Source organism: Neomonachus schauinslandi, chromosome 1 (genome assembly GCF_002201575.2).
Source record: "Neomonachus schauinslandi chromosome 1, ASM220157v2, whole genome shotgun sequence".
Classification (NCBI taxonomy): domain Eukaryota; kingdom Metazoa; phylum Chordata; class Mammalia; order Carnivora; family Phocidae; genus Neomonachus; species Neomonachus schauinslandi.
The window spans coordinates 139,314,842-139,337,905 of NC_058403.1; the positions used below are offsets into that span (position 1 = coordinate 139,314,842).

The 23,064-nt window shown below is 38.3% G+C and overlaps 1 protein-coding gene across 1 annotated transcript in view; it reads right to left on the reverse strand.

Moving 5' to 3' along the window:
- Positions 1 to 23,064, reverse strand: part of NEK10 (NIMA related kinase 10) — a 226,881-nt gene that overhangs the window by 37,465 nt on the left and 166,352 nt on the right. Inside the window, exons 27-31 of the mRNA XM_044915799.1 lie at positions 15,968 to 16,151; positions 15,775 to 15,861; positions 13,941 to 13,995; positions 2,875 to 2,912; positions 2,635 to 2,775 (exon numbers count right to left, since the gene is read on the reverse strand). Coding sequence (XP_044771734.1) covers positions 2,635 to 2,775; positions 2,875 to 2,912; positions 13,941 to 13,995; positions 15,775 to 15,861; positions 15,968 to 16,151 — 505 coding nt within the window. The remainder of the gene's footprint in view (positions 1 to 2,634; positions 2,776 to 2,874; positions 2,913 to 13,940; positions 13,996 to 15,774; positions 15,862 to 15,967; positions 16,152 to 23,064) is intronic.

A 23,064-nucleotide genomic window follows, 5' to 3' on the forward strand; every position in this document is an offset into this window, starting at 1 on the left:
ACTTAGGTAATCCATCAGTGACTAAAGTTAGGGAAATGGAGCTAAAATATTTAACATGTCAAAAATGTTTGTTCATTCAGTCCATGTTAACTAGTGTTAATATTTTTATCCATGCAAGATAGAAATTCCTAAGTTTTCATTTCTGTTGGCAAAGAACTGCAAGTATCTGTATATGTATACATCATATGTTTAAAATATGTATAAAATAAATTCTTTACCCAATCTAGTTGGTATTAAAAGACAGAACAGGAGGACTTTAATAAGTGTTAACTTGAAATGGTTCCGTAGTTATTTGTTCTACAGAAGTCTGTGTCACCACAATATGAACCTAGAAGTTCACATTAGGAGTACCAGCTTGACAAAATCATATTATAATACAGCCACTTGGTACTCTAAAATCATAGCTCTCACCATTTGTTCTGCCGGAGCATATGGAAAATGATGTTTACATTCTAGATATGGTCCTGGGAGCACACCCAGGTTTTGACAAAATTCTTCCCTCCCTGACAATTTTTTCTGGAACATTTAGATAATGGGCTGTTGGTTATACATAATGTTCCTTTCATCCAAGCATGTTCCTTTCTATCCAAAAAAGCTAAATCAAATGTTAAATAAATAAAAATACATTAATATAGACTGCTTGTAAAAAAAATTATTCATCCACACATTTCAGTGCTTTACCCATTCTGAGTAACAAATATTTAAGATATAACTTAAACTGACCAGCCCAACAGTGTCTCAGGAAACCTTGGTCCAAACTTGTTTCCCTATTGTTGGAGCGCTCTATTAATGTCACCTTTTCATTTTCTTAGTTAGGCTAAAGACACAGAGGTAACAACTGGAATGGAGCATGATTTGCAGATGAGGTAAGCTAAGTGGATAGGGCTGGTACCAGTTGTTAGTGATTTAATAAAGCAACGATAATCCAAACTTAGCCACAACACTTTAAAAAGTATGACTTCTATATTAAGCAGAAAAGTAATTTTGCATTAAGATGGAGAAAAATCAAAGAATTTTTTTTTACTTGAAATTAGAATAACCCATAGATACCAACCCAAATGTTCTCATATGCACTGATGTGTCTATAATATTAGTAGAAACATAGCTCCTGTATGGGTGAACTTTAGCATTCACTGACAACACTATAGTATATTCTACAATATCTGTCAGTATATTTTAAAAATTGGATAGTCTAACAAACTATAAATTTAGAAATAGAATATATTACATGTAAACTGTGCTTTAATGCAGTTAGTTTGTTTAAAGGTCAAGAGATCTGACCAATTTCATGGATATAAAATAAGTTTTAAACTGGGCCAATTCAACATGCTCTTTAGGAAAAGGAATTCCTATTATGAATCACAGCAGAACTGTGAATTACTTAAATAAATATATTTTTCTGCCCTTGCTATTATAAAATCAATCAACAACCATTTTAGCTTCATGATTATATTATGTTTGAACTTACCTTATACCAAACAGCATGGTCAGCATGATAGCTATGGACATCTTAATAACAAAACCATCTTTTTTTGCATCTATGCTGATGGTATAAATGGCCCCAGACTGTCAATAACTCTTCCAGAGCAAATTTAATAAATGTGAAGACATGGACTAATGTTACAGTAAATCAATTCACATCGTTATGTTCACCATAGGTGTTAACTCTACAAAAGAACGTGAATTAAGGAAGCCAAAATGAAAACAGCATTGAGCAATATTCCAAATTAACCAAAATAGTAAAACAGAACTTTAATACTAAAGAGTCATATATGTATGAATATAAAGCACAAATCACCATACTTTTTCCCTGAATTGTCCAGGCTTAGCTAACAGTTTAACTATTACTGTTGTACTTTGGTCCTCTTTAATAGAAATCTGAAACATTAACTAAGACATTCTGTTTTTCCCCAAACCATTACTTTTATGTTTTAAGAATCCATAGTATTTAAATTATTAGAAAAACAATGTTATATAACATTGTTTAATCAAATACAAATAGAAATAACCAAGACTATCTGTGTCAGAATAAAGGAGATAAACAAAGATAAACTTCACTCCCTCGTATCAAATAGGTGTAGAGCTTACAGAAATATGAATGTAGGGTGCCTGCATGGCTCAGTTGGTTAAGTGTTCAACTCTTGATTTTGGCTTATGTCATGATTTCAGGGCCATGAGACTGAGCCCCGCATCTGGCTCTGTGCTGGGTGTGGAGCCTGCTTAAGATTCTCTCTCTCTCTCCCTCTGCTCCTCCCCACCCCCTTTTCTCTCTCTCTCTCTCTCAAAAAGAAAAAAATATATAAAGGAAAAGAAAAGAATGTAAAACAATTACTAGTTTTTGTTAGTAGGTATGCATTTTAAGCACAAATAATTTAACTGGTTAACATCCCCACCAAAGAAGAAATGTAAATTTTAGAAAAACAGCCTATAATATCTCAATCAAATAAGTGAACACAGAAAGCATTTTGATACTGTTAAATTGCCAAACTAATAATGGTGGACAAACAAAACGAAATTCTCCTGCTGTTTGTATTAAAATTACCTCCCAAGCATCATTCAGACATTTCAGGCCCAACTATAATTCTGTATTCGCCCATTGTGTGCTTGACATCAACTTGATCTAATAAGTACTACCATGATCTTTGAGATTGCGAAGAATCACAGCGGGAAGGCTATGGGACTGCCACCCCGTCACTAACTCGGCCTCTAGCTCCTTAACGTGGGCCCTGAGCATGAGGGGTGGTACTTTCAGAAGCAGGTCAAGAGGCAGCAAAGCTGAAGAAATAAAAGGGGGAAAGATATGAAACTGTAACATGAATCACATTGAATATTAGGGAGGTATGCCCGAATTTGTTACTGCCCACATGAAATTACCTGGTCTTGGTCTGGATCCTATTCCACCACTGAAGTCCCTGAAAACAGAATTAGGGGCTGTTAGAAGGACTTATTCAACTTGGATTTGACTAACATTGACTGAAAGCCTATACCTTACTATGGTTTACAATATAAAGATGAAAAAAAAAGATTATTTTCCTCAAGATGCTCTCAAAAGCTTAATAAAGAGGAAAATAAACCCATTCAAACCCATAGCAGACCTCACATTCTACTGGCACATCAAAGAACCCTGTCTCATCACAGTGGTTTATAAGCTCTAAGAATAATTAAGAGCCTACATCTTAGTGTCTTGGATAATTTTCTTATTATACTTAAAATCAAAATGATGATGTTACATTAAAAATAAGTGTTTGGGGCACCTGGGTGGCTCGGTCAGTTAAGCACCCGACTCTTGATTTCAGCTCAGGTCATGACTCTGGGTCATGAGATCAAGCCCCGAGTTGGGCTTTGTGCTCTGCGGGGAGTCTGCTGGAGATTCTCTGTCTCCCTCTGCCCCTTCCCCCCACTTGTGTGCTCTCTCTCTCTCTTTAAAATAAATAAATTAAATCTGTAAAAAATATAAGTGTTTAAAATTTCACATGTAGTATTTTTCGATGCTTTGTTCCTGTCATCTTAAAAAAGAAATTATAACACTTCCTATGAAAGGAGATGACTTTTGCATTTAAGAGGATTACATTTTTCCTTAAGTTTCCAGTGTTATTAACATCACTTGTTTGCCTTGTCCTGAAATTCTAGACCTCCTGATGATTTTGCATTTTTGTTCTCAGTGCCTTCCACCCCCTGGAGGTGGCCTTAGAGCCCACCAGGGACAGCCATAAATAACCTTCAACCTTGTTTTTTCTGCTGTTATCTAGAGCCAATTTCTTAGTAGTTATTTTGGAATGAAATAAGAAACATCTGTACCCTGACAAGTTGTAAGAACTATACTAAATGTAATGCAACAAAATGTAATGCAAAATTTAAGTCCAACAAAAACATATTAAACATCTACTACATTCAAGGCACATGATAAATATCTGCTGAGTAGGAATGAAGGAAGGGATTTAAATACAAATAAATATGGCTAATAAATCTCTTACCCCAACATTTTCATTTTAAGCACAGAATTCTTGACATGTAAATGCAACACATACCTAAATTATGAAGCAAAACAAAATTGGCCCTCATTTACCCATTGCCCAACTAGAGTACTAGAATAATTCCAAAGTCTTTGCATCCAATGGTAAGTTCCTTCCCAGTCCTTTTCCACTCCTCCTAACTCCCCACACCAAGCCAACCCTCTCCTGATCCCACTATTTTCTCTGTCCCTTTCCCAGCCCAAGTTCTCAAAGTCACTGAAAAGTCATGGAACTCGCCAGCCTTATACAATTAATACACTCTCCCTAGTTCTGGGATAAGGGGCATATTTAGAGAAAGAAAATGGATAAGCCCTGCCCTCAGAAAGTTCAAAGAGGGGCATAATCTCAGTAGTATCCAAAAATGGGCAGGATGCTCCCGGGCTGAGCTGAGGAGCAGAATAGCTGTTCCAACACCTCATATCTTTGCATACATGGTGTATCACAGCATACATAAGGGAGTAACCCTGTGCCTTAGCCTTCTAGACAGCTCTAGCACTGTCCAACAAAAATTCAATGCAAACCACAAACAAAAATTTAAATTTTCTGGTAGCCACATTTTTAAAAAGTAGAAATAAAAAAGTGACGTTAATTTTAAGAACATATCTTATTTAACCAAATATATCTAAAATATTATCATTTCAGCGGGCACTAACTATAAAAACTAATGAGATATTTGACACTGTTTTATATTTAAATGAATATTAAAAATGAAATTAAGAATTTCGTTCCTCAGTCACACCAGCTACACTTCAACTGCTCAAGATTCACATGTGACCAGGGGACTCCATATTCAACAGTGCATGCCAGACACTTCCTTGGAAGGTGTTGGTCATTGTCTTCATAAACATTATGACTGAGGCTAACCGTCATGCCATGTAGCTGCTAAGCCTGCAATACCTCTTAGACTATCTTAAATGGTTAATTAAAATGTAACTTGTGGAGATCTTTTATTCCTAAGGTTACGGGTACTTTTGATAGCTGATAACCACTCACATGCCGAGCTAAGTAGATGACTATTCCAGTTGTCCTGAAGAATCCAAAATTTCAAACATTTTTACATATTAAAAAATGGGCTAGTGATATGTGAAACAGACTATCCTGACAATGCTGAGTTGCAGCCAAATTTTCTACTCCTTAATATAATTCTAAAGTCCTCTTTAATGAACTTAGGGTATCTTTAAAATAACCATCACAATTTCATTCAACCAATAATTACTAAGGGCCCACTATCTGTAGAAACTGTGCTGGACAATAGAGTAGGGATAGTGAAAAGAAATAGTCCCTTGTCTTGGAATTTACAAGCTTGCAGAGGTATGGCAGGAAAACTATTAGTTTCTCTGGAAATTATATCATGGATCAAAAGAAAGTATAGTCATCTGAAATTTCCAAATAGAACAGACTCATTATAGCCAGAAGTGACAACATCTAACTATACAATTGTTGGGTCCACAGATGGACAAAAGATTGAAATTATGCAGAGCCTGAGGGAAGTCTTCCTCTAGACTGAACTGGATTGAATGTTTATGTCCAATAGTGCATTATGGCTGCAGAGGATGGTTTCCCATGATAGTGTAAGTTGGAAAACAGACAGAAATGATTTAACACAAAGAGAAGATTCCAGAAATGTTTTCTGGTGAAAAGGCTTAATATAATGAAGCTTGTGTCCTCTGAAACTTCTTGAAGTGGGAATTGACTAATAGAACTTCAGGCTGATGAAACAGAATTTCAGAGAAACGGAAAGTTTCAAAGGATTCTGAAAGGTCATCCCTTCCAACTTGATCCAGAATTTATAAGCCAAAGCAGAAACGGAAGCACTGGATCTGAGTGGTAACCTACAACTTCCACCCCAAATCAATAACAGGTAAGGTGGAGATTGACGGTATTAGCTTTGAAATTTTTTAAATCAACTTTTCACTGAATGACTTCAAGTGCAGGGTAAATTACTTGGATAATTATTGTGTCAGAGGAGTCCTGGCCATGAAGGAGATAGAGTTCTAGAATTTTATATCTTCTAAAATCCTTCTGAATATACTTCTGAACCAAGGGAGGTGCATTACATAACTTAATTCAATTGTGAAAAGTAGTTAGTACTAGTTGATGTTGATAAAAGGAGAAATATTTAACATTATGAAATGAGAGGGTTGACTTATGGTATTAAGATAATGCCTTCTGAGGCTACTGTAATCACACCACCAAGTTAACCGGCACTTTACTGCTTGGAAATCTCTTTCAGGTAGTGACATTCATAATGTGTGAAAAAACGGGGCATTACGCAGGGTTGAGTTCTCTTGTCCCCCATCTGTAATTTAACAGAGGTGATGTCACTACAGGAAAGGAGAATGGTGCCCCTGTGGCTCTCCACTTCTACTCCAAGAACAGCTAGAAATGAGCAATTAGCCACAAAAGTTTAGAACTAGCACAGAATGGGGCGTCTGGGTAGCTCAGTTGGTTAAGCAACTGCCTTCGGCTCAGGTCATGATCCTGGAGTCCCGGGATCGAGTACCACGTGGGGCTCCTTGCTCAGCAGGGGGTCTGCTTCTCCCTCTGACCCTCCCCCCTCTCATGTGCTCTCTCTCTCTCATTCTCTCTCTCTCAAATAAATAAATAAAATCTTTAAAAAAAAAAAAAGAACTAGCACAGAAAAGGAACACAGTGGTCTTATCGATAATATTTTGTTTCTGTAAGACTGCTTGATTTTGACATTGGCAGATAGGCTAGGTTGATTCTGGCAAGTAGTGATCAAGCAGTATTTATTCAATTTAAGAAAAACTAGATATGGATTATGAAAAAGGGGAGGAGAGAATACCCATAAGTCAAAATAAGCAAGACTTCTGCTAAAAGGAGGCAAGATCCATAGGTCCTGAGGTTACACAAAGGTCTTTCTGGTCACATACATCCATAATCATCTTTGATGTGACTCAAAGACTAGAGTCAGGTCACATCCTTGAATACAATTATGCATACCCTGATTTATCAAAGAAGTTGTGAACCACAGGCATCTCCAATACAGCAAACATTCGATGTCTCAAACCAACCTGCCAACTATACCCTGTTGCCTTGGCAACAGGATGCAAGAAGGCATGGAGAAATCTTGTTACCTGAGCAACAGAATCTTAAAAAAAAAAAAAAAATGGGGCCTTAAGCTGTGGCTATGGCAAAGGCTTATAGGTTCAGGTCAGTAGGTGGAATTTTAGTCCTATTACAGTGAGAGGTATAGAATTTATGCTAAGATAACAGTCATTCATCTATTAATTAGCAAGAATTTGTGAGCTGGCACCTGTGTGCAATACACTGCACCCTGGGAAATGCGAAGATGGACCAGGCATCGTCTGGTATGTGCCAGTACACAATAATAAATATTGAATGAATGAATGGATGTTCTTAAGAAAGGCATAATACAATGACCAAAGCTTACTAGGACTGAGTATATGTAATAGTTAAAGAGGTTGAAGCCCCTGTGCACATTATCAGGTTCCATTATACAGGATTATTTATTTGTAAATTGAAATAAAATGTTATAATTCACTGGATTAGAACTATTTATCTCTGTACTGAGACTTTGAAATCCAGATTAGAAACTGGTAAAAGTCAGGTCCATTCTTAATTCTTTCCCAACAAGTAGTAATGGGGGCAAGAGAGTTTAGATCATTTAAATCACTGAAATGATTAAAGTTAGAAACTTCAAAGAAGTCCTAATTATCGATTTTTTGGGTTTTTTTTTCTTGACAGACATTAATGAATCCAGCTCTTGACTAACTCCATCAATGTTCACAAACCACCAAATAAACAGTAACAATAAGGATATTTAATATGATTATTTCAAAAGAGATAATATTTTGTGACAGATGGTTATGAAAAGTGAATTCCACTTTCTCTCTTACTCCTTACGATTTCAGAGATGTACACATCAAAATAAAAGATGATTTCCACAAAGAGTATCATGCACTTCAACCTTTCTCAATGTATGTGTGGAGCTCAAATCTCTAAAACTGGGAATGTAAAAATGGTACAACCACTCTGGAAAACAGTTCAGCAGTTTTTTTAAAAAGTTAAGCAGACACCTACCATATGTTCCAGTTATTTTACTTCTAGGTATTTACCAAGAATTTTTATTTTTTAAAAAAGATTTATTTATTTGAGAGAGAGAGAACATGAGCAGGAGGGGCAGAGGGAGAGGGAGAGAGAGAATCTCAAGCAGACTCCATGCTGATGCGGAGCCAGACGCAGGGCTTCACCTCAGGACCCTGAAATCACAACCTGAGCTGAAATCAAGAGTCAGATACTCAACCCATGGAGCCACCCAGGTGCCCCAACCCAAGATTTTTAAAAGTATGTATCCATACAAAGACACAAATGTTCATCACAGCTTTATATGTAATAACCAAGTACTGGAACTCAAATGTCTATTAACGGATGAATAGAAAACAAACCATGATAAATCCATACAATGGATTACCACTTCACAATAAAAAGGAATAAACTATTGATACACTATGAAAACAACATGGACAGATCTCCAAATAATTATGCTGCCTAAAAGAAGCCAGACAAATAAGAGTATGTATGATATAATTTCATTTAGATGAAATTCTAAAATGCTGACTAATCTAGACTGTGACAAGCAGATTAATGATTGCTTGGGGTAGGGAGTGAGGAGCATAAGGGAGGTAAAAATGGACATGAGAACACTTGTAGGTGGATATGTTCACCATCTTAATTGTTATTTCACAGGGATATACATATTCAACACTTATCAAATTGCACATTTTAAATATGTGCAGTTTATTTTGTGTGAATTATACCTCTTTGAAACTGTTAAAAGAAACTAACTTCTCACATTCTCACTTAAGAAAAGTTGTTCAAATAGACCATCACATGACCTGTGTGCAATCATTAAAAGCAATATATAAAAAATATACCATTAAGTTCATTTTTGTCTGCCTTTTGTTATTTACTAGCTGGAACTTACTGTTAGTCAGTTCTAGTTATCTCATGGCTCTACATCTTCAGGAGAGCTAACTGGTTAGCCCTTAGTAGAATAAGTCTATTGCAGCTAAAGCAGTTACTTGGTGACATTCAGATTGATAAACATCTGTTAAGAGTATCCCAGGTGACACTCCTGCTAATGACTCTCCAATAACATGTAAAGAATGAAGATGTAAAATCAAATGTATATTCTAGTAAGCCAAAGCCTAAAAGCAAATTATACTAAGTGAATATAAATACAGTATGAATGACCTGTTTATTGTTAGGAAATGTAGGTCAACCAGAAGCTCCGCATGGTCTACTTTTGTAGTGTAAAAACTGCTACACTGACATCTCCAGATTTTCTGGGGGGGGCCAGGAGAGCTCTGGGAGAGCTACATGGATGGCATCCTGGTGGGGGAGATTTCGTGTCTGAAGACTTGGGAATGGAGATTTGGAGATTCACCTCTGCTTTGTGAATGGCTACAGTTCCAGAGCTGAGGAATGGGGTTCTCTCTACTGATCTGGCACTTCTGCTTTGAGTTTGGCTTCTAGGACTTCTGGTGATTCAGGGATGGAGGCCAGAGATCTGGGGAGGAGTTTGGCAAGGAAAGGAGCCCAAAAGAATTATTTGCTGACTTCATGTCATTTCTGCTAAGTAGTTCATAGACAGAACATATACTTCTAAGAGTTGAGAACTAGTTCTCTCTTGGTCTTGCAATTAATTACAGTCCTGAAAAGCATTTCATCATCTGGTGATGACCTGGATCACCAGGATGCTTTCCAGTTCTAATGTGATGTTTCCTCTCACCAGCCTTGATACCAGTATTTTTCTGAGGAGGGCAGAAGCTGCCCTTTCTAGTTCCATTTGCAGGTCTATGCTGAGTTATTAGGGAGGTACCTTGGTTCTTCAGCAGACAATTGGCTTAAATCTGGCCCCTGATATCTGGGTTGACAAAAGTTCAGAATTTATGCTTAAGTTTTCTCTCTGAACTATCTAGCCAGAACCAAGTTTGAATTCTAAGCTCTAGTAGATATGCTCAGGTCAAGCATGAACTGACCTGTGGCTTTTTCTCAATGAGACCAATTCTCTTGTTTTAAGAGCCAATAAGGCTCCCCAAGAAGGAGAGCTGCCCCGGGTCTCATTGTAACTGGTCTACCATTTCATGCATGGCATAGAAGAGCCAAAAATCTCTACAGGCTTGATTTTCTATTTATTTTTATTCTATTTTGTAGCTTTGCTATCTTGTTTTAGATTCTAACTTCTCATTTAGCACCAAAATATTTTCTATTATGTCGCTTTGTTATTTTCTTTTAGATCCTAACTTCTCATTTAGCTTCTAAATATTTTCTAGTATGCAGCTTGGCTATCTTCTTTTAGATTCTAACTTCTCATTTAGTTTCTAAATGTTCTGTAGGATGGCTTCATATTTCACATTGGTAAACCAAGAAACCCAGAAAAGTCCTAAACAAGTTAGATTGCAAATAACTTTAGCTTTATTTAATGTCTTTTAATTTAAAGAATTATAAATACATTTTAGAGTTGTCTCCTTTTAATTTAGAAAAGCTCTGGGGATTACTTGGAAGGAAGTCAAAAGTCATTAGTCTTCTCTCCTCTCATTTGGCATGAATCATAGGCTGCTTTTGACATTTCTTCTCTTCTGAACTCTGCCCTTGTCTCCCTGTTATACTCTGAGTTCCTTGAGGGAAGAGAGCTCATCTTAAACCAACCTGTGTTCCCTGATGGCATGTCACACTGTACCACACACAGCACAGCTTTCAAATATGGTTTTAGTTCCGGTCCTATTCATCTACGTGCCTTCTGATCCATCAGCCTCAACATTTGGCTCATTTCCCATTTTCCACCTGTTGACTTGGTCATTAGCCACAAGTTAAAGGGGTTAATGTAATTACACTCTGTAATATGCCCTTTTTCAATGAGCTTCAGATTGAACTTCTCCTTTCTGTTGATTCTGGTTTACCCAATTTGCTATAAAATGTTTAGGTAATGACTAGCTGTTAAAAGCCATCTCAAACTCTAAAATATATAGTACATATGTTTCTTTTGTTTTTGAAGGGTTGGACTTCAACTGAGTTCTTGCAAATAAGACAATTTTCCATGAGTCCTTTCAGAAACAAAAGACTAGAATTATTTAACAATTTCAAGATGCCTAAATTCATCTGATTGGAAATTCCCATTTTAATATAAAATTCTTTTAACTGGGGAGTAAAACCCATATGTCATAATGTATTTTTGCACTAAAATACTTGTTTTGCATTTCTTTTATACATTTAAGCAACTTCATATCACTGAATAAAGTATCCAATAATGGAAAAAAAGCCTTTTGATCATGTTCTTACAAATACAAATAATCACAAAATTGGGAATAGCTAGATTCCAGAGGGTGCTTGCTAATTATTTTGCAGGGGAACATGTGGAACATTTTCCTGTGCAAACATTGTTCCAAGCAGTTGGAAAGATTTCCAGATCAGCTCACAAAAGTCTATTGAACTTGCGATGTGGTTAAGATAGTAGCTGTGATGCCAGAGTTGAGGAGGACAAACCTACTCCGTGTTACCATGCGTTCAGACCCCCAGCTCCATAGCCTCATCTCCCAACCCCGTCTCCTCCCTTGCTGGGCTGAACAAGCAAGAGCTCCCATGGCTCCAGGCTCCTGTGTGTCGTGGCTTCCTTGTCTGTGGAAAGTGGAAGCAGAGGTGGTGATGTAAGGACAAGATGCCAGAATGTAGGCAATGGGAGGGAACTGCAAGCCCAGAAAACTCCCTGGGGGATCTTGTCATTCAAGTCGCAAGTCCTCCAGATTCCCCATTCTGGTTCTCCGTCGTCCTTGGGGTTCGGGACTGTTTCTCTTTCCCCTGCTCTCTCCATGGCTTCTAACCACCACTTCTCTGCACATTGGCCCACTAAAAAATGTGTAAGCTTCCCTCAATGACCCTTCTGGTATTTTATGCACTTGGATCGGTTTTCCTTGGGTTTTTGTTACAAGCAACACTAGAAATGAGTTAGGAAATTGAAAAGTTTCATGCTAACCCTTCCTGAGCCTTACGTGGGAAAAAATCAGTAATCAGTGATATTGTATCTTTGACTAAACAAAAATGATTTTCTACAGGAACCCTCCTTTGCCACCTAACTGAACCCCTCGGGACTTTGCTCGGCAGGTTCTTCATTCTGAAATTCATCTCCCCCCACCCCAGCACCCTTGAGCTCAGAAGTGGACAAGAGTTCCGTTCTGGCTGCCCAACACCCATAACCTGCTCCCTCCAGCAAAGACCCCGGATGGACTTGGAGGGTCTGTCGATCCAGGAGCTCAGCCCTCCTTGCAGCAGTAAATAGGGTCCTAATTCAACCCAGGCCCACCTGACTCTCTCACGTAGGACACTGGATCCTGAGAAAGGTGACACATGGATGGAACAAACAAACCAGGAGCTCCTTCCTCCCAGCATCAGGGCCTTTCTGAGCCTGCCAACAGCGCCTCCTCCACAGATTGCAGGGGGTGGCCTGGCTCTTATTCCTTCCAAAGTTTGATTCTCTGGGTTCCTCATTATGTGAGCCCCCCAAAGCCTTTGAATGAACCTCCCTGTTGCACAAGTCAACCAAAGTCAGGTTCCCTTGCCGGCATCCAGAATGCCCCACTGCTAAAGCACAGCATAGCCTTAGCCTTTTGTCACGTGGCACACAGCCACTTCCCCGGCCAGGGTCACCCACAGCTCCACAGCCATGCACTTGTGCACATCCCAGCCTCAACCAGCTCCTTCATCTCAGAGCTGTTTGCAGTCCTTCTGCCAGTCTCCGCTCAGGTGTCTGCCCATCTTTATATCGGTTCTTCCTTGTTGACCACCCTCCTCAAATCTAGACCATCCTCACAGCAGTGAACATCATCTAATAACCAGAAACCACCAAGTATGATCTTTTCTATCCCTCTTCTCTGCTTTTCTACCTTAATTTTATCTTTGCCTCCCTTTCTTCAGACACAGAGAAAGGGCTGTCCCTTCATCTTTCTCAGACCCGCTCTCTGGGCTCCAGCTACTCTGTGCCTGTGTTCCAGCAATTCCTTTCCTTCTTTATCTCTTCTCTCCACTGGCTGCCTCTCCTTAGTCCCAGTCACCCTGAAGTCATCCTGATTCTAAGAAGGCCCTTTTCCATCAAATGCCCCCCCGCCAGCTAACTGCCCAGCTCACTAGTAGCTTCCTTCCCATCCCTGCTTCTGTAACTTCTAAAAGCCCCACAACTGGGCTTCCACTCCTGTCGACCTCACCCAATGCCATGGAAACTGCCCTAGTGAAGGTCACCAGGGACTTGAGAAAGGCCAAACCTAATAATTGCATTTCAGTCTTTAGTCCAAGAGGTAACTGTTGCAGAAATTGCTGGTTGTCCCAAAATAAATTTCTTTTTCCTTTTAAAACAGAACACCCTAAACATATTCAGCCTCCCTTGCAGCTAGATGTGTTCATATGATTAAGTTCTGGCCAATGGTATGTGAGCAGAGGGGATGAATACAATGCCTGAGTCATGTCCTTAAAAGGAAGGGGCACGTCTCCACTTGCCCTTTCCACTTCCTGCTGGCTGGGATGTGGAGGTGATGGGGTCCACGTCTGCCACATTTGCCATGAGGATGAGCCCTATACCCCGGGATGTGGAAAACAAGATATAAGGAGCCAGGGCTCCAGATGATCTCATAAAGCATAACTACCAACTTCTCTGGTCCACCCCTGAGCTCCGAGAGGCTAACGGCTTAGCTAAAGATCACAAAGCTAGATTAAACCCAGGTCCAAGCTTAGTGCTCTTTCCAGTATGCTGCGTGGTAAACTGCAATCCGTGCCAGGAGGGTGGGCTCTATCAGCCTCTATTACCACATGTCCATGGTGACTTCTGGCTATCAGGTTTTAGTTTAGCCACCAGTAATAGCTCTGCAGAGTTCTGGGGGCTCAATGTGTACACACCTTGTTTGGGATTGTCTTTCTCTTCCTGAGGCACTAAAACTTCTCTTTAAAATGCCTGAAACAAGAACATAAAAATATCTTTACATTTTCCCTCTGCAAATCTTTTATTTATCTATTTATTTATTCAAAAAAAGCTGCATTCTATTATGTGAGCAATTTTACTTACTCTAAAGATGGTCTTCATTTACAGAAGTAGCAATTAAAATATAACATTTCAAATTACTGTTTACTTGACAGGATTATTTAAGGTCCTTTTCCCAAAGGAAACTAAAGAAGGAAACTCTGTTATTAATAGCTAATAAAGTACAATAAAATATCTGTGTCATAATTATCCTAAAGCCCTTGCCAAGATAACTACAAGTTACCACATGCAAGTTTAAGGGTCCAACTTTTCCTTCCTCACTTCCCCACTGACCCTCCCCACTATTGTTACCCAGAACATACAAAGCAATAATTCATCTCAAAACAGCCAGTAAACACTTCATCTAAAACTAATGATGTAATGTATGGGGATTAACATAAGAATAAAAAAAAATTAAAACTCAGACATTCAAAAAAAAAAAAAAAAACAGCCAGTAATTAACTGCTTCTAGAATCTGCTACATATGCATGAATATTTTCCCTGTATGGCTCTCACATTTTCCCAATCACAAATCAGGACATTTTATCTAGCAGGCAGGAATTTGTGGGAAAATAGATCAATGTTGGAAACTGAGATTGTCCCAGAAAATCTGGAACATCTAGTCACTATTTTATGTACAATTAAGTTCGGAAAGGAACAAAAAATGAAACTAACTCCTTAGGGTTTTATTAGATCCTTAGGGAGACTATTTTAAACCTTCGTTTATGAGATTTTCATAGTATAGTCATTAATGAGAGGAAATTATTTACACTAATTTTATTTCAGAGTATTTCTACCTATCCTAATTAATATGCCTTCAACTTACTCTTTTATTTTAGTTTATTTTTTTAAAAGATTTTATTTATTTATTTGACAGAGAGAGACACAGCAAGAGGGGGAACACAAGCAGGGGGAGTGGGAGAGGGAGAAGCAGGCTTCCCACAGAGCAGGGAGCCCGATGTGGGGCTTGATCCCAGGCAGACGCTTAACGACTGAGCCACCCAGGCGCCCCTCAACTTACTCTTTTAAAAGAATTATTCTTTCCTCTCCATGTTATATTTTAACTTCTCTTTTCTTTCAGTTGCAGATTTGTTGAATGAATTGAATCCTATCTTTCCTTATAATCTTTACATTTTATCCAAATATATCTTTTCTTTTCTTTTCCATACCCCAGGCCCCAGACTATTTACTTTCCTGTTTTAAATTAAGAGTCAGAATTAACATATGGACTGAATTTATATATCCTATTTTTTCATAGTACTAAACAATTAAAATATTTATTTTCTTTAGTGTTTGAAATATAATATATCTCTTACATAATGGAAATAAAATTGTACAAAACTTAGTCTACCCCAGGACGCATTTCTTCTCCAGGTCTCTAACCCCTACAGAACAGATTCATAAGAGGTCACTTCCATTATTCCTGTGGTCATGTAGTGTGTCTCCAAATTAGCTATCTCCACTCCCCAGTTAGAAGCTGGGTTTGCTGGTGGAAATAATGAAAGTATGCATTTGACAGCTGAGACAACAGAAGACCACAGCGCCGGCTGGCCTCTGGGCCCATTCAGAGGGCTAGACAAACCTGTCCTAATTAGCACTGCACCTGGAAAACAAACCTCTGCCTTAGGTATATGATGGAGCTTACTCAACTCCCAAGCGTGATTCCCAAACCATGACCTGCTGGAGCCCTGCAGGCCAGTAAAGAAAACTTACTGAATGTAGATTCTTTTAAAGGGCTCGAACTGGAGCTGCTGGAGTTGTCCGAAATGTCCAGTTCATCATCTAGCTCTGAGTACATATCTGCACATGAATAAAAGAGTAACAGAATAAAATAAAGAGCAAATGAGCCTTGAAAGAGACAAAAGTCAAGGGTGCATGCATGCTGTCACCATTTCACTAAAAATACCTTTCTCAATATTCTCCGAGTTTAAGTTCTCCTCTGACAGGATGTCATCACAGGCCCCGTCTTCATCCTTACCGCAGGGGGCCTGGAAGCCCTCGGGGGGCAGGTCTGCGCTTTCTGAAAGGTCGCTTTTCAGGCTGGCGGCCCCACTGCTGTTACTACTCAGGCTTGCCTTCTCAAAGGTCTCCTGAAAGAGAAATTCAGCTACGGTAGCCTTTCCTTCCTTCCTTCCTTCCTTCCTTCCTTCCTTCCTTCCTTCCTTCCTCCTTCCTTCCTTCCTTCCTTCCTTCCTTCCTTCCTTCCTTCCTTCCTTCCTCCTTCCTTCCTTCCTTCCTTCCTTCCTTCTGTAGGACCCAAAGCTTGTTAGAACATATACTCAAATGCTTGCTATGTTATTAGAAATATTTGTGCCAAAGTACCATTAATAGTTCTGGCTGCACGTTTGCCACAGAGTTCATTCGGTCCATACAAAGAAAGTGTCTCTGCACCACTGGACCAACAGGAATGGATGTGCCAAGATGCTCAGTGACAGAGGTCTGGACAGACTGGCAGAAGAAAATGCAGCACTGAGGAAAAGATATGTACCAATTAAGCCGAAATTACTCTCCTTTAAGTTATCTTAATATTTGCTCTCTTTGGGGCGGCTGGGTGGCTCAGGTGGTTGAGCATCCGACACTTGATTTCAGCTCAGGTCATGATCTCAGGGTCCTGGGATTGAGCCCCACATTGGGCTCTGTGCTGGGCATGAAGCCTGCTTAAGATTCTCTCTCTCCCTCTCCCTCCCCCCCCCACCCTACTCTCTCTCTCTAAAAACAAAATAAAATTAATAATAATAATAATTTGCTCTCTGAATAAGTCACGGGGACAAAAAGTACAGCATAAGAAGTATAGTCAATGGTACTATAATAGCATTGTATCGTGACAGACGGTAGCTACACTTGTGGTGAGCAAAACATAAGGTATAAAATTATGGAATCACTATGTTGTACACCTGAAACTAATGTAACACTGTATGTCAACTATACTTCAATAATAAAAAAAAAGTTGCTATCAAATCTCAGCACCACAGTGGGTAAGTAGGGCTTAGTTTCTTCAAATCTCAGGGAACTTAGTAGCAGACACAGCCAGGCCATGGAGGGAGAGAAGGGAGGTCCCCTGAAAGATGAAGAGCTGGGGCAGAGGCTCCAATGATGACCAATGCTCGCTAGAGACACAGGTCCATGGTTTTTTGTTTTGCTTTGTTTTGTTATCAGATTCTTTTCTCCAAAATGAAAGTGACACCCACAGCCACCAGGGGCAGGTTCCTAAAAACTCCATGGTGATGGAATTGAAGGTGAAGAAAATCTAAGACGTTATGAGTGACTGGAGTTAGAAGGCAGCCTCTGAAAGCTTTCACGCGTTTCTGTTCACTAAACAAGACAAAAATGAAAAGAATATCAAAGGTGTTGTGCCATGCAAACTGTCCAATCAATTTCTGCTTGTTATCTCTGTTTCCTGAGAACTTTTTCATTGTTCTTTCCTCAAGCTTTCACCAAGATGCTTGGAGATATTTCTTGTTCTGTTGAAGCTAACATACAGTTGAAAGAGCATTTTAATTTTCTTTGGCTAGTCCTCCATCCAAGTCTTCCTACTTTTGTGACTCAGCATTGTTCATTCCTGCCTTTTGGATCTACTCTAGTCTGCCACCTTAGAACCCAAAATGGAAAATGTTTCGGACACTCTTTGGCATTGCTGAATGTGTGCTTCTCTGAAATTTTTCCCATGCTTAAGGCTCATAAGGGGCTTCCAGTGCCAGCCTCAGCTCTGCCCAAGCTCAGCCCCTGATACCAAACCCAGGAGGCTCCTTTTGAGGATCAAAACTTTCCTGCCAAACTCACTCAGCTCCTTCCATGCCTTCCTCCTTTTTCTGTCCCAATCCACAGATCCTTCTTCTTCCAACATCCTCAACTGAAGTCAGAAATGTACATAGAAATAAATGTAGGATTTTCTCCTCCTATGATTTTTTTTATTCAAAATTAATCATCCACTGCCCTATTCTAAAGGCCACAACTAGATTTACAACCTTATACAGACTATACACTCAAGATGTGTCAATACTATCAATGTTTTAAAAAAAAAGAGAGAGAGAGAGATCATTTTTGGGTTTACAAAACTCTTTATTACACTGATGCAATTAGATGCCAGAATCCATATATCTCTAAAGCCTGCAAAACTGCAGCAAAGGCTTTGTTTCTTTTTAGAACAGGGATGGATAAGACATGTTTCTTTGGACAAATGAAGAGTGAGGAGAAATTGTGAGTCCTGCTACAGGCATTCCAGACTTGAGGAGCTTTGACTTGCAGCCAATACCCAAGAACCAGTTGGGCTGCAAATCAAGTCATTTGCAACCACCAAAATTGTATCCATAAATAATTAGGTACTTCCTTAACTTCTGATAAAAGGGAATTCACATTCTGAGAGAGATGCTTTTTTCAAACTCTGTAAGCATGGAAGGTATGATATAGCAATGTAGAATGTATAGCTGTTTTAGTTTAAAAAAAAAACTTGTTTCTATAATCTCTTACAGCAGTTTTTGCTTCAAAAAAATCTATAGAGTTCTTGAACTTGACATAAATGATATGCCACTGTAGACACATTTTCCCAAATGTGATTTCCAGAGTTTTTCCTTGTGAATATTTGAGTACCCAACTCATTACCAACTCTTCCCTCAATGCCTTGCATAATGTTTTGTACATAGCAACTGCTTAATAACTAGTTGCTGTATTGAGATTGAAGGGAGAAAGGGGCCAGGAAAGCAGGTGAATTCCCTTATATGATGAGTAGGTTTTGTAGCTTCTGGGTTTTTTTGTTCATTTGTTTTGCTTTTATTTTGCCTGTTTATCCAGAACCCTACATCATGATGTTTCTCCAAGAGCTGAAGAGACTATTTGGTGATACACCAATAAGTAGGAGTGAACGTCTCCCTTCCTTTTTCCCCTTTACTCTTATGAGAAGTTATAAAACTCCACTCATCTGTACTAGAGATGGCTGGCCCAGCAACGACAAAATGCCTCTGTAACCCAGCAGGCATTGGCCAAAGGCAGAGATGGTTAAATGTTTTTAGCCTGAAGGTTGAGGCCATTAAGGTATTTTCAAAAGTTGCCTCCAGCAAGTACATCAACCTATTAAAAGGAGTTGGTGGGGGGCGGTGCAGCCTTGCGGGATGCAATTTGGCTGCTGTCATCTTTTTTACTTTCTAATTAAGATTTTTCTAGGAATAGGAGAGGGAGTTAACTTTTTTTTTTTCTTGGCATCTATATCTCCTAGGAACGGATGGACACATTCTGTGCATCAATATGGCAGCAAGAAGAAGACAATGCAAATCAGACAATAAAATTATCACTGATATGGAAATCATCACCATTATAGGAGACACTTCCTGTCACAGTGCTGTTATAGGCACAATTATGTTTAGCTCGGTTTTGCTCATTATAATGTAATTTTTTATGTGTGCAGCAGATTATAATACATTTCAGTTGAATAGCAATTCTAACAGTAACAGACTGACATTGCCTAAATTAACTGCAACAGTAGGGAAAGAATTAAGAGTCTATTTTATTAAAACTAGTGTAATTTTTTAAATTGCCCAGAATGTTTTATAAGGAGAGAGAGAGAAAAAAAAAAAAAAAAAACAAGAAATAAACATAAAGCATAACACTAACTATATCCTGTAGATGCCTTACTTTAGAACCATAAAGAATGCACTATTTCTTTTGTTCTAAAATAGTCATTCTATTTGAGCTACGTCTATGCCTACTTTCTTCTATTTGTTTAGTTAATAACTGTGACCTTAGATACATAAATATAGGGCTACCCAGTTCTGGACAGCAATTCACCTGGCTGAGGTGATCTCTTTTTAATGGCAAACCATATTCCATGCTTTTCATGGATGATAGCACAAAGAAAATCCAAAATAGGAGACAGATCGTTGACTATATATTACTGTGCATAAATTTAGTCCCTAAATTTCAAAGTATTAAAAAAAAATCCAGGGGAACCTCAGTCAGTTGGGCATCCGACTTCTGATTTCGGCTCAGGTCATGTCTCAGGGTCCTGGGATCCCACCCTGCATCAGGCTCCCCGTTCAGCCAGGAGTCTGCTTCTCTCTCTCCTTCCTTCTCTGTCTGCCCCTCCCCCCACTCGTGTGCTCTCTCTCTCTCTCTCTAAAATAAATAAATAAATCTTAAAAAAGAAAATCAGCCAGTGTGACCAAGAGGGCTGAAGGGGTCACATTGACTCAGGCCATAGCTAAGTGGTCTGACAAGTTCAGCAGGTGTGGCAAGAGGCTCCTGTCCAGGACCTCACTCTGGGCCACTTGGTTTTGCCACTATAGAGAGGTGGGCCACAGGAGCAAGCTCGGACTATGGTAGCTGGGGATCTTTTAGCTTCAAAGCTGTTTGGTTGATACAACTGTCTATTTTATTTATGAAATCCTGAAGCATTTCCCTGCTCCTGTGCTCCGTATATCAAGTAGAAGAGCAATACGTTCAAATGAAACCAGAAAAATTGGTGTGAGAGGTGTTGGAAATAACTAAATTTACGAATATCATATAATGAAGGAAATGTTCTCTTCAAGTTTGGATATTAATTATTTTTTTAATTTTGAACTTAACAATATTCATACAAAGCTAAATATTTTGCTTTAATATAATTAAATGCATATAATTATGATCCCATTATTATCATGACACTCTCTTAATTAGAACTTCTTAAAAGCACAAGAACATACTAATGAACTGTCACTAAAATAAGTAGAGGATGAATTAATTATTACAATTCAATCTAAAATTCCACTATCAAATTTACCATGCTTGATAATGTTTCACTGCCACCCCATAAATAATCTAGTATTTGCAACAGGTTCTCTATTATTCCTAATTCAAAGACAGGTTTTCTAGAAGATATAACATTAATAAGGATGAGGAGAAGAACAGTGCCATAATCTGAAGGTATCCCGTATTAAATATACAGAAGATATGGTCTACATCAACTGACTGACCACCATTTTGTTTCAAAATTACATGCTACCAAAGGAAAAGAACTGAATGTATGTGTGAATACTTCTGAAAGCATTTCAAAGGAGGCCAGAATTAGGTAACATACAGAAGAATCATTTAACATATAGAAGAAACCACACACAGAGAATCATTAAGTGGTCAAGTTTTAAGGCATTCTAATTTGGATTGCTCAAAAACAAGAAATCCAATTGCAATGCAGCACTGCTTAAGGTATGAAACAGTATGGAATTAGACATGGGTGGCATCAATATAAACAAACCCCACAAATCAGAACTGCACTTACTGTTTACTTTTTAATACAGAATTACATAAGGGAAGGTCTAGTTCTTTTCAAACCACACACTTAGTATGTTACATCAAAATACCAAACTGATTAAGTGCCAATAAACAAAGAATTAAAAATCAAGGAAAAGAATCACCATCATCTTTTGTCAACCTCCCTGCTTCCATTCTTGGCTCTCAGCAGTCGATTCACACACAGCAGCCAGCTGTATAACTTTAAAATATTATGGCACTCCTTTGCTCAAAATGCACATCACTCAAGTCTATACCATGGACCACAGCATCCTCATCTCCTACTCCCTCCCCCTGCTTCACTTTACTCCAACCACACAGGCCTCCTTGCTTGCCCCTTAAATCTGGCAGGCATGCTCCCACCTCCGAATATTTGGACTTGCTGTTCCCTCTCCCATCAGTGTTGTGCCTCAGATATTTGCAAGGCTCAACCGTATAACGTATTCAGGTTTCTACTCAAATGTCATGCAGGTATAGTGGCTTTCCATGACATCCCTATTTAAAACAGCCTGTCTTTCCCACATCTACCAATCACTATTACTTTGCCTTTATATTTTTGTCCATGGTACTTAAGTGTATATTAATTCACTTATAATTTGTCTTCTTCCACTGTGAAAGTGGAGTTCTTCTCCTTACTGTTAAAACACAGGCTAGAATAGAACCAGAAGAGAATATATAAATTTTGTTGAATAAGTGAAATAAAAAACTGATTTTTCAAAGTACTACAAAGCTCTTCTCCATATTAAAACAAAGGGTAGAAATCAAAATAGCAGCATTATTTTTTGAAGAAACTGACAAACTGATTCTAAAATTAATAAGTAAATATAATAAATCTAGAATGGCCAAATCAAATTTGACAAAGAAGAATGAAATTGGAGCATTTACACAACCTAACTTCAAGACTTATTAAAAAGCTACAATAATCAAGACAGTGTGGTATTAGCCTAAGAATAGATATGCAGATCAGTGCAACAGAATAGAGTTCAGAAATAAATCCACATATATAGTGTCAAATGATTTCCAACAAAGACCTGTAGTAAAATCACTGAGCAAACATTAGACATTTTAAGAAATGATGCTGGGAAAACTGGGTACCCATATGGAAAAAAAATAAATTTCAATCTTTTCATTATTCTATGCATGAAATTAAATCAAAATGGATCATAGACCTAAACATAAAATCTATCACAAGAAGGAATTTACAAAAATAAAAAAGAGCCAATTTTTGCAGCCTTGGGATAGGCCACAATTTCTTTAACAGGATACAAAAAGCACTAACAGCAACAAAAAACTAAGTAAGTAAATTGGACTTCAACAGAACTCAAATTTAACAAAATTTCTGCTCATCAAAAAAAAAAAAAAAAGACCAGTCAAGCCATAGACTAGGAAAAAATTTGCAATACCTATATTTGACAACAGAGTCATACGTGGAATATATAAAGAACTCCTAAAAATCAACAAAAACAGACAAATAATTCAATAAAATAATGGCCAAAGATTTGAGTAGATACTTCACACACACACAAAGAGATATATAAATGATCAATAAGCACATGTAAAAGTGCTCAACAGGCTTGGTTATCAGGAAAATACAAACTAAACCACAAAGAGATACATTTCTATGCCCACTATGAAGGTTAAAATCTAAAAGACTGGCAATACCAAATGTTTACAAGAATGTGGAACAATTGAGCAACTCTCATACATTGCTCTTAAAAATGCTAAACAGTACAATTTTTGAGAACTGCT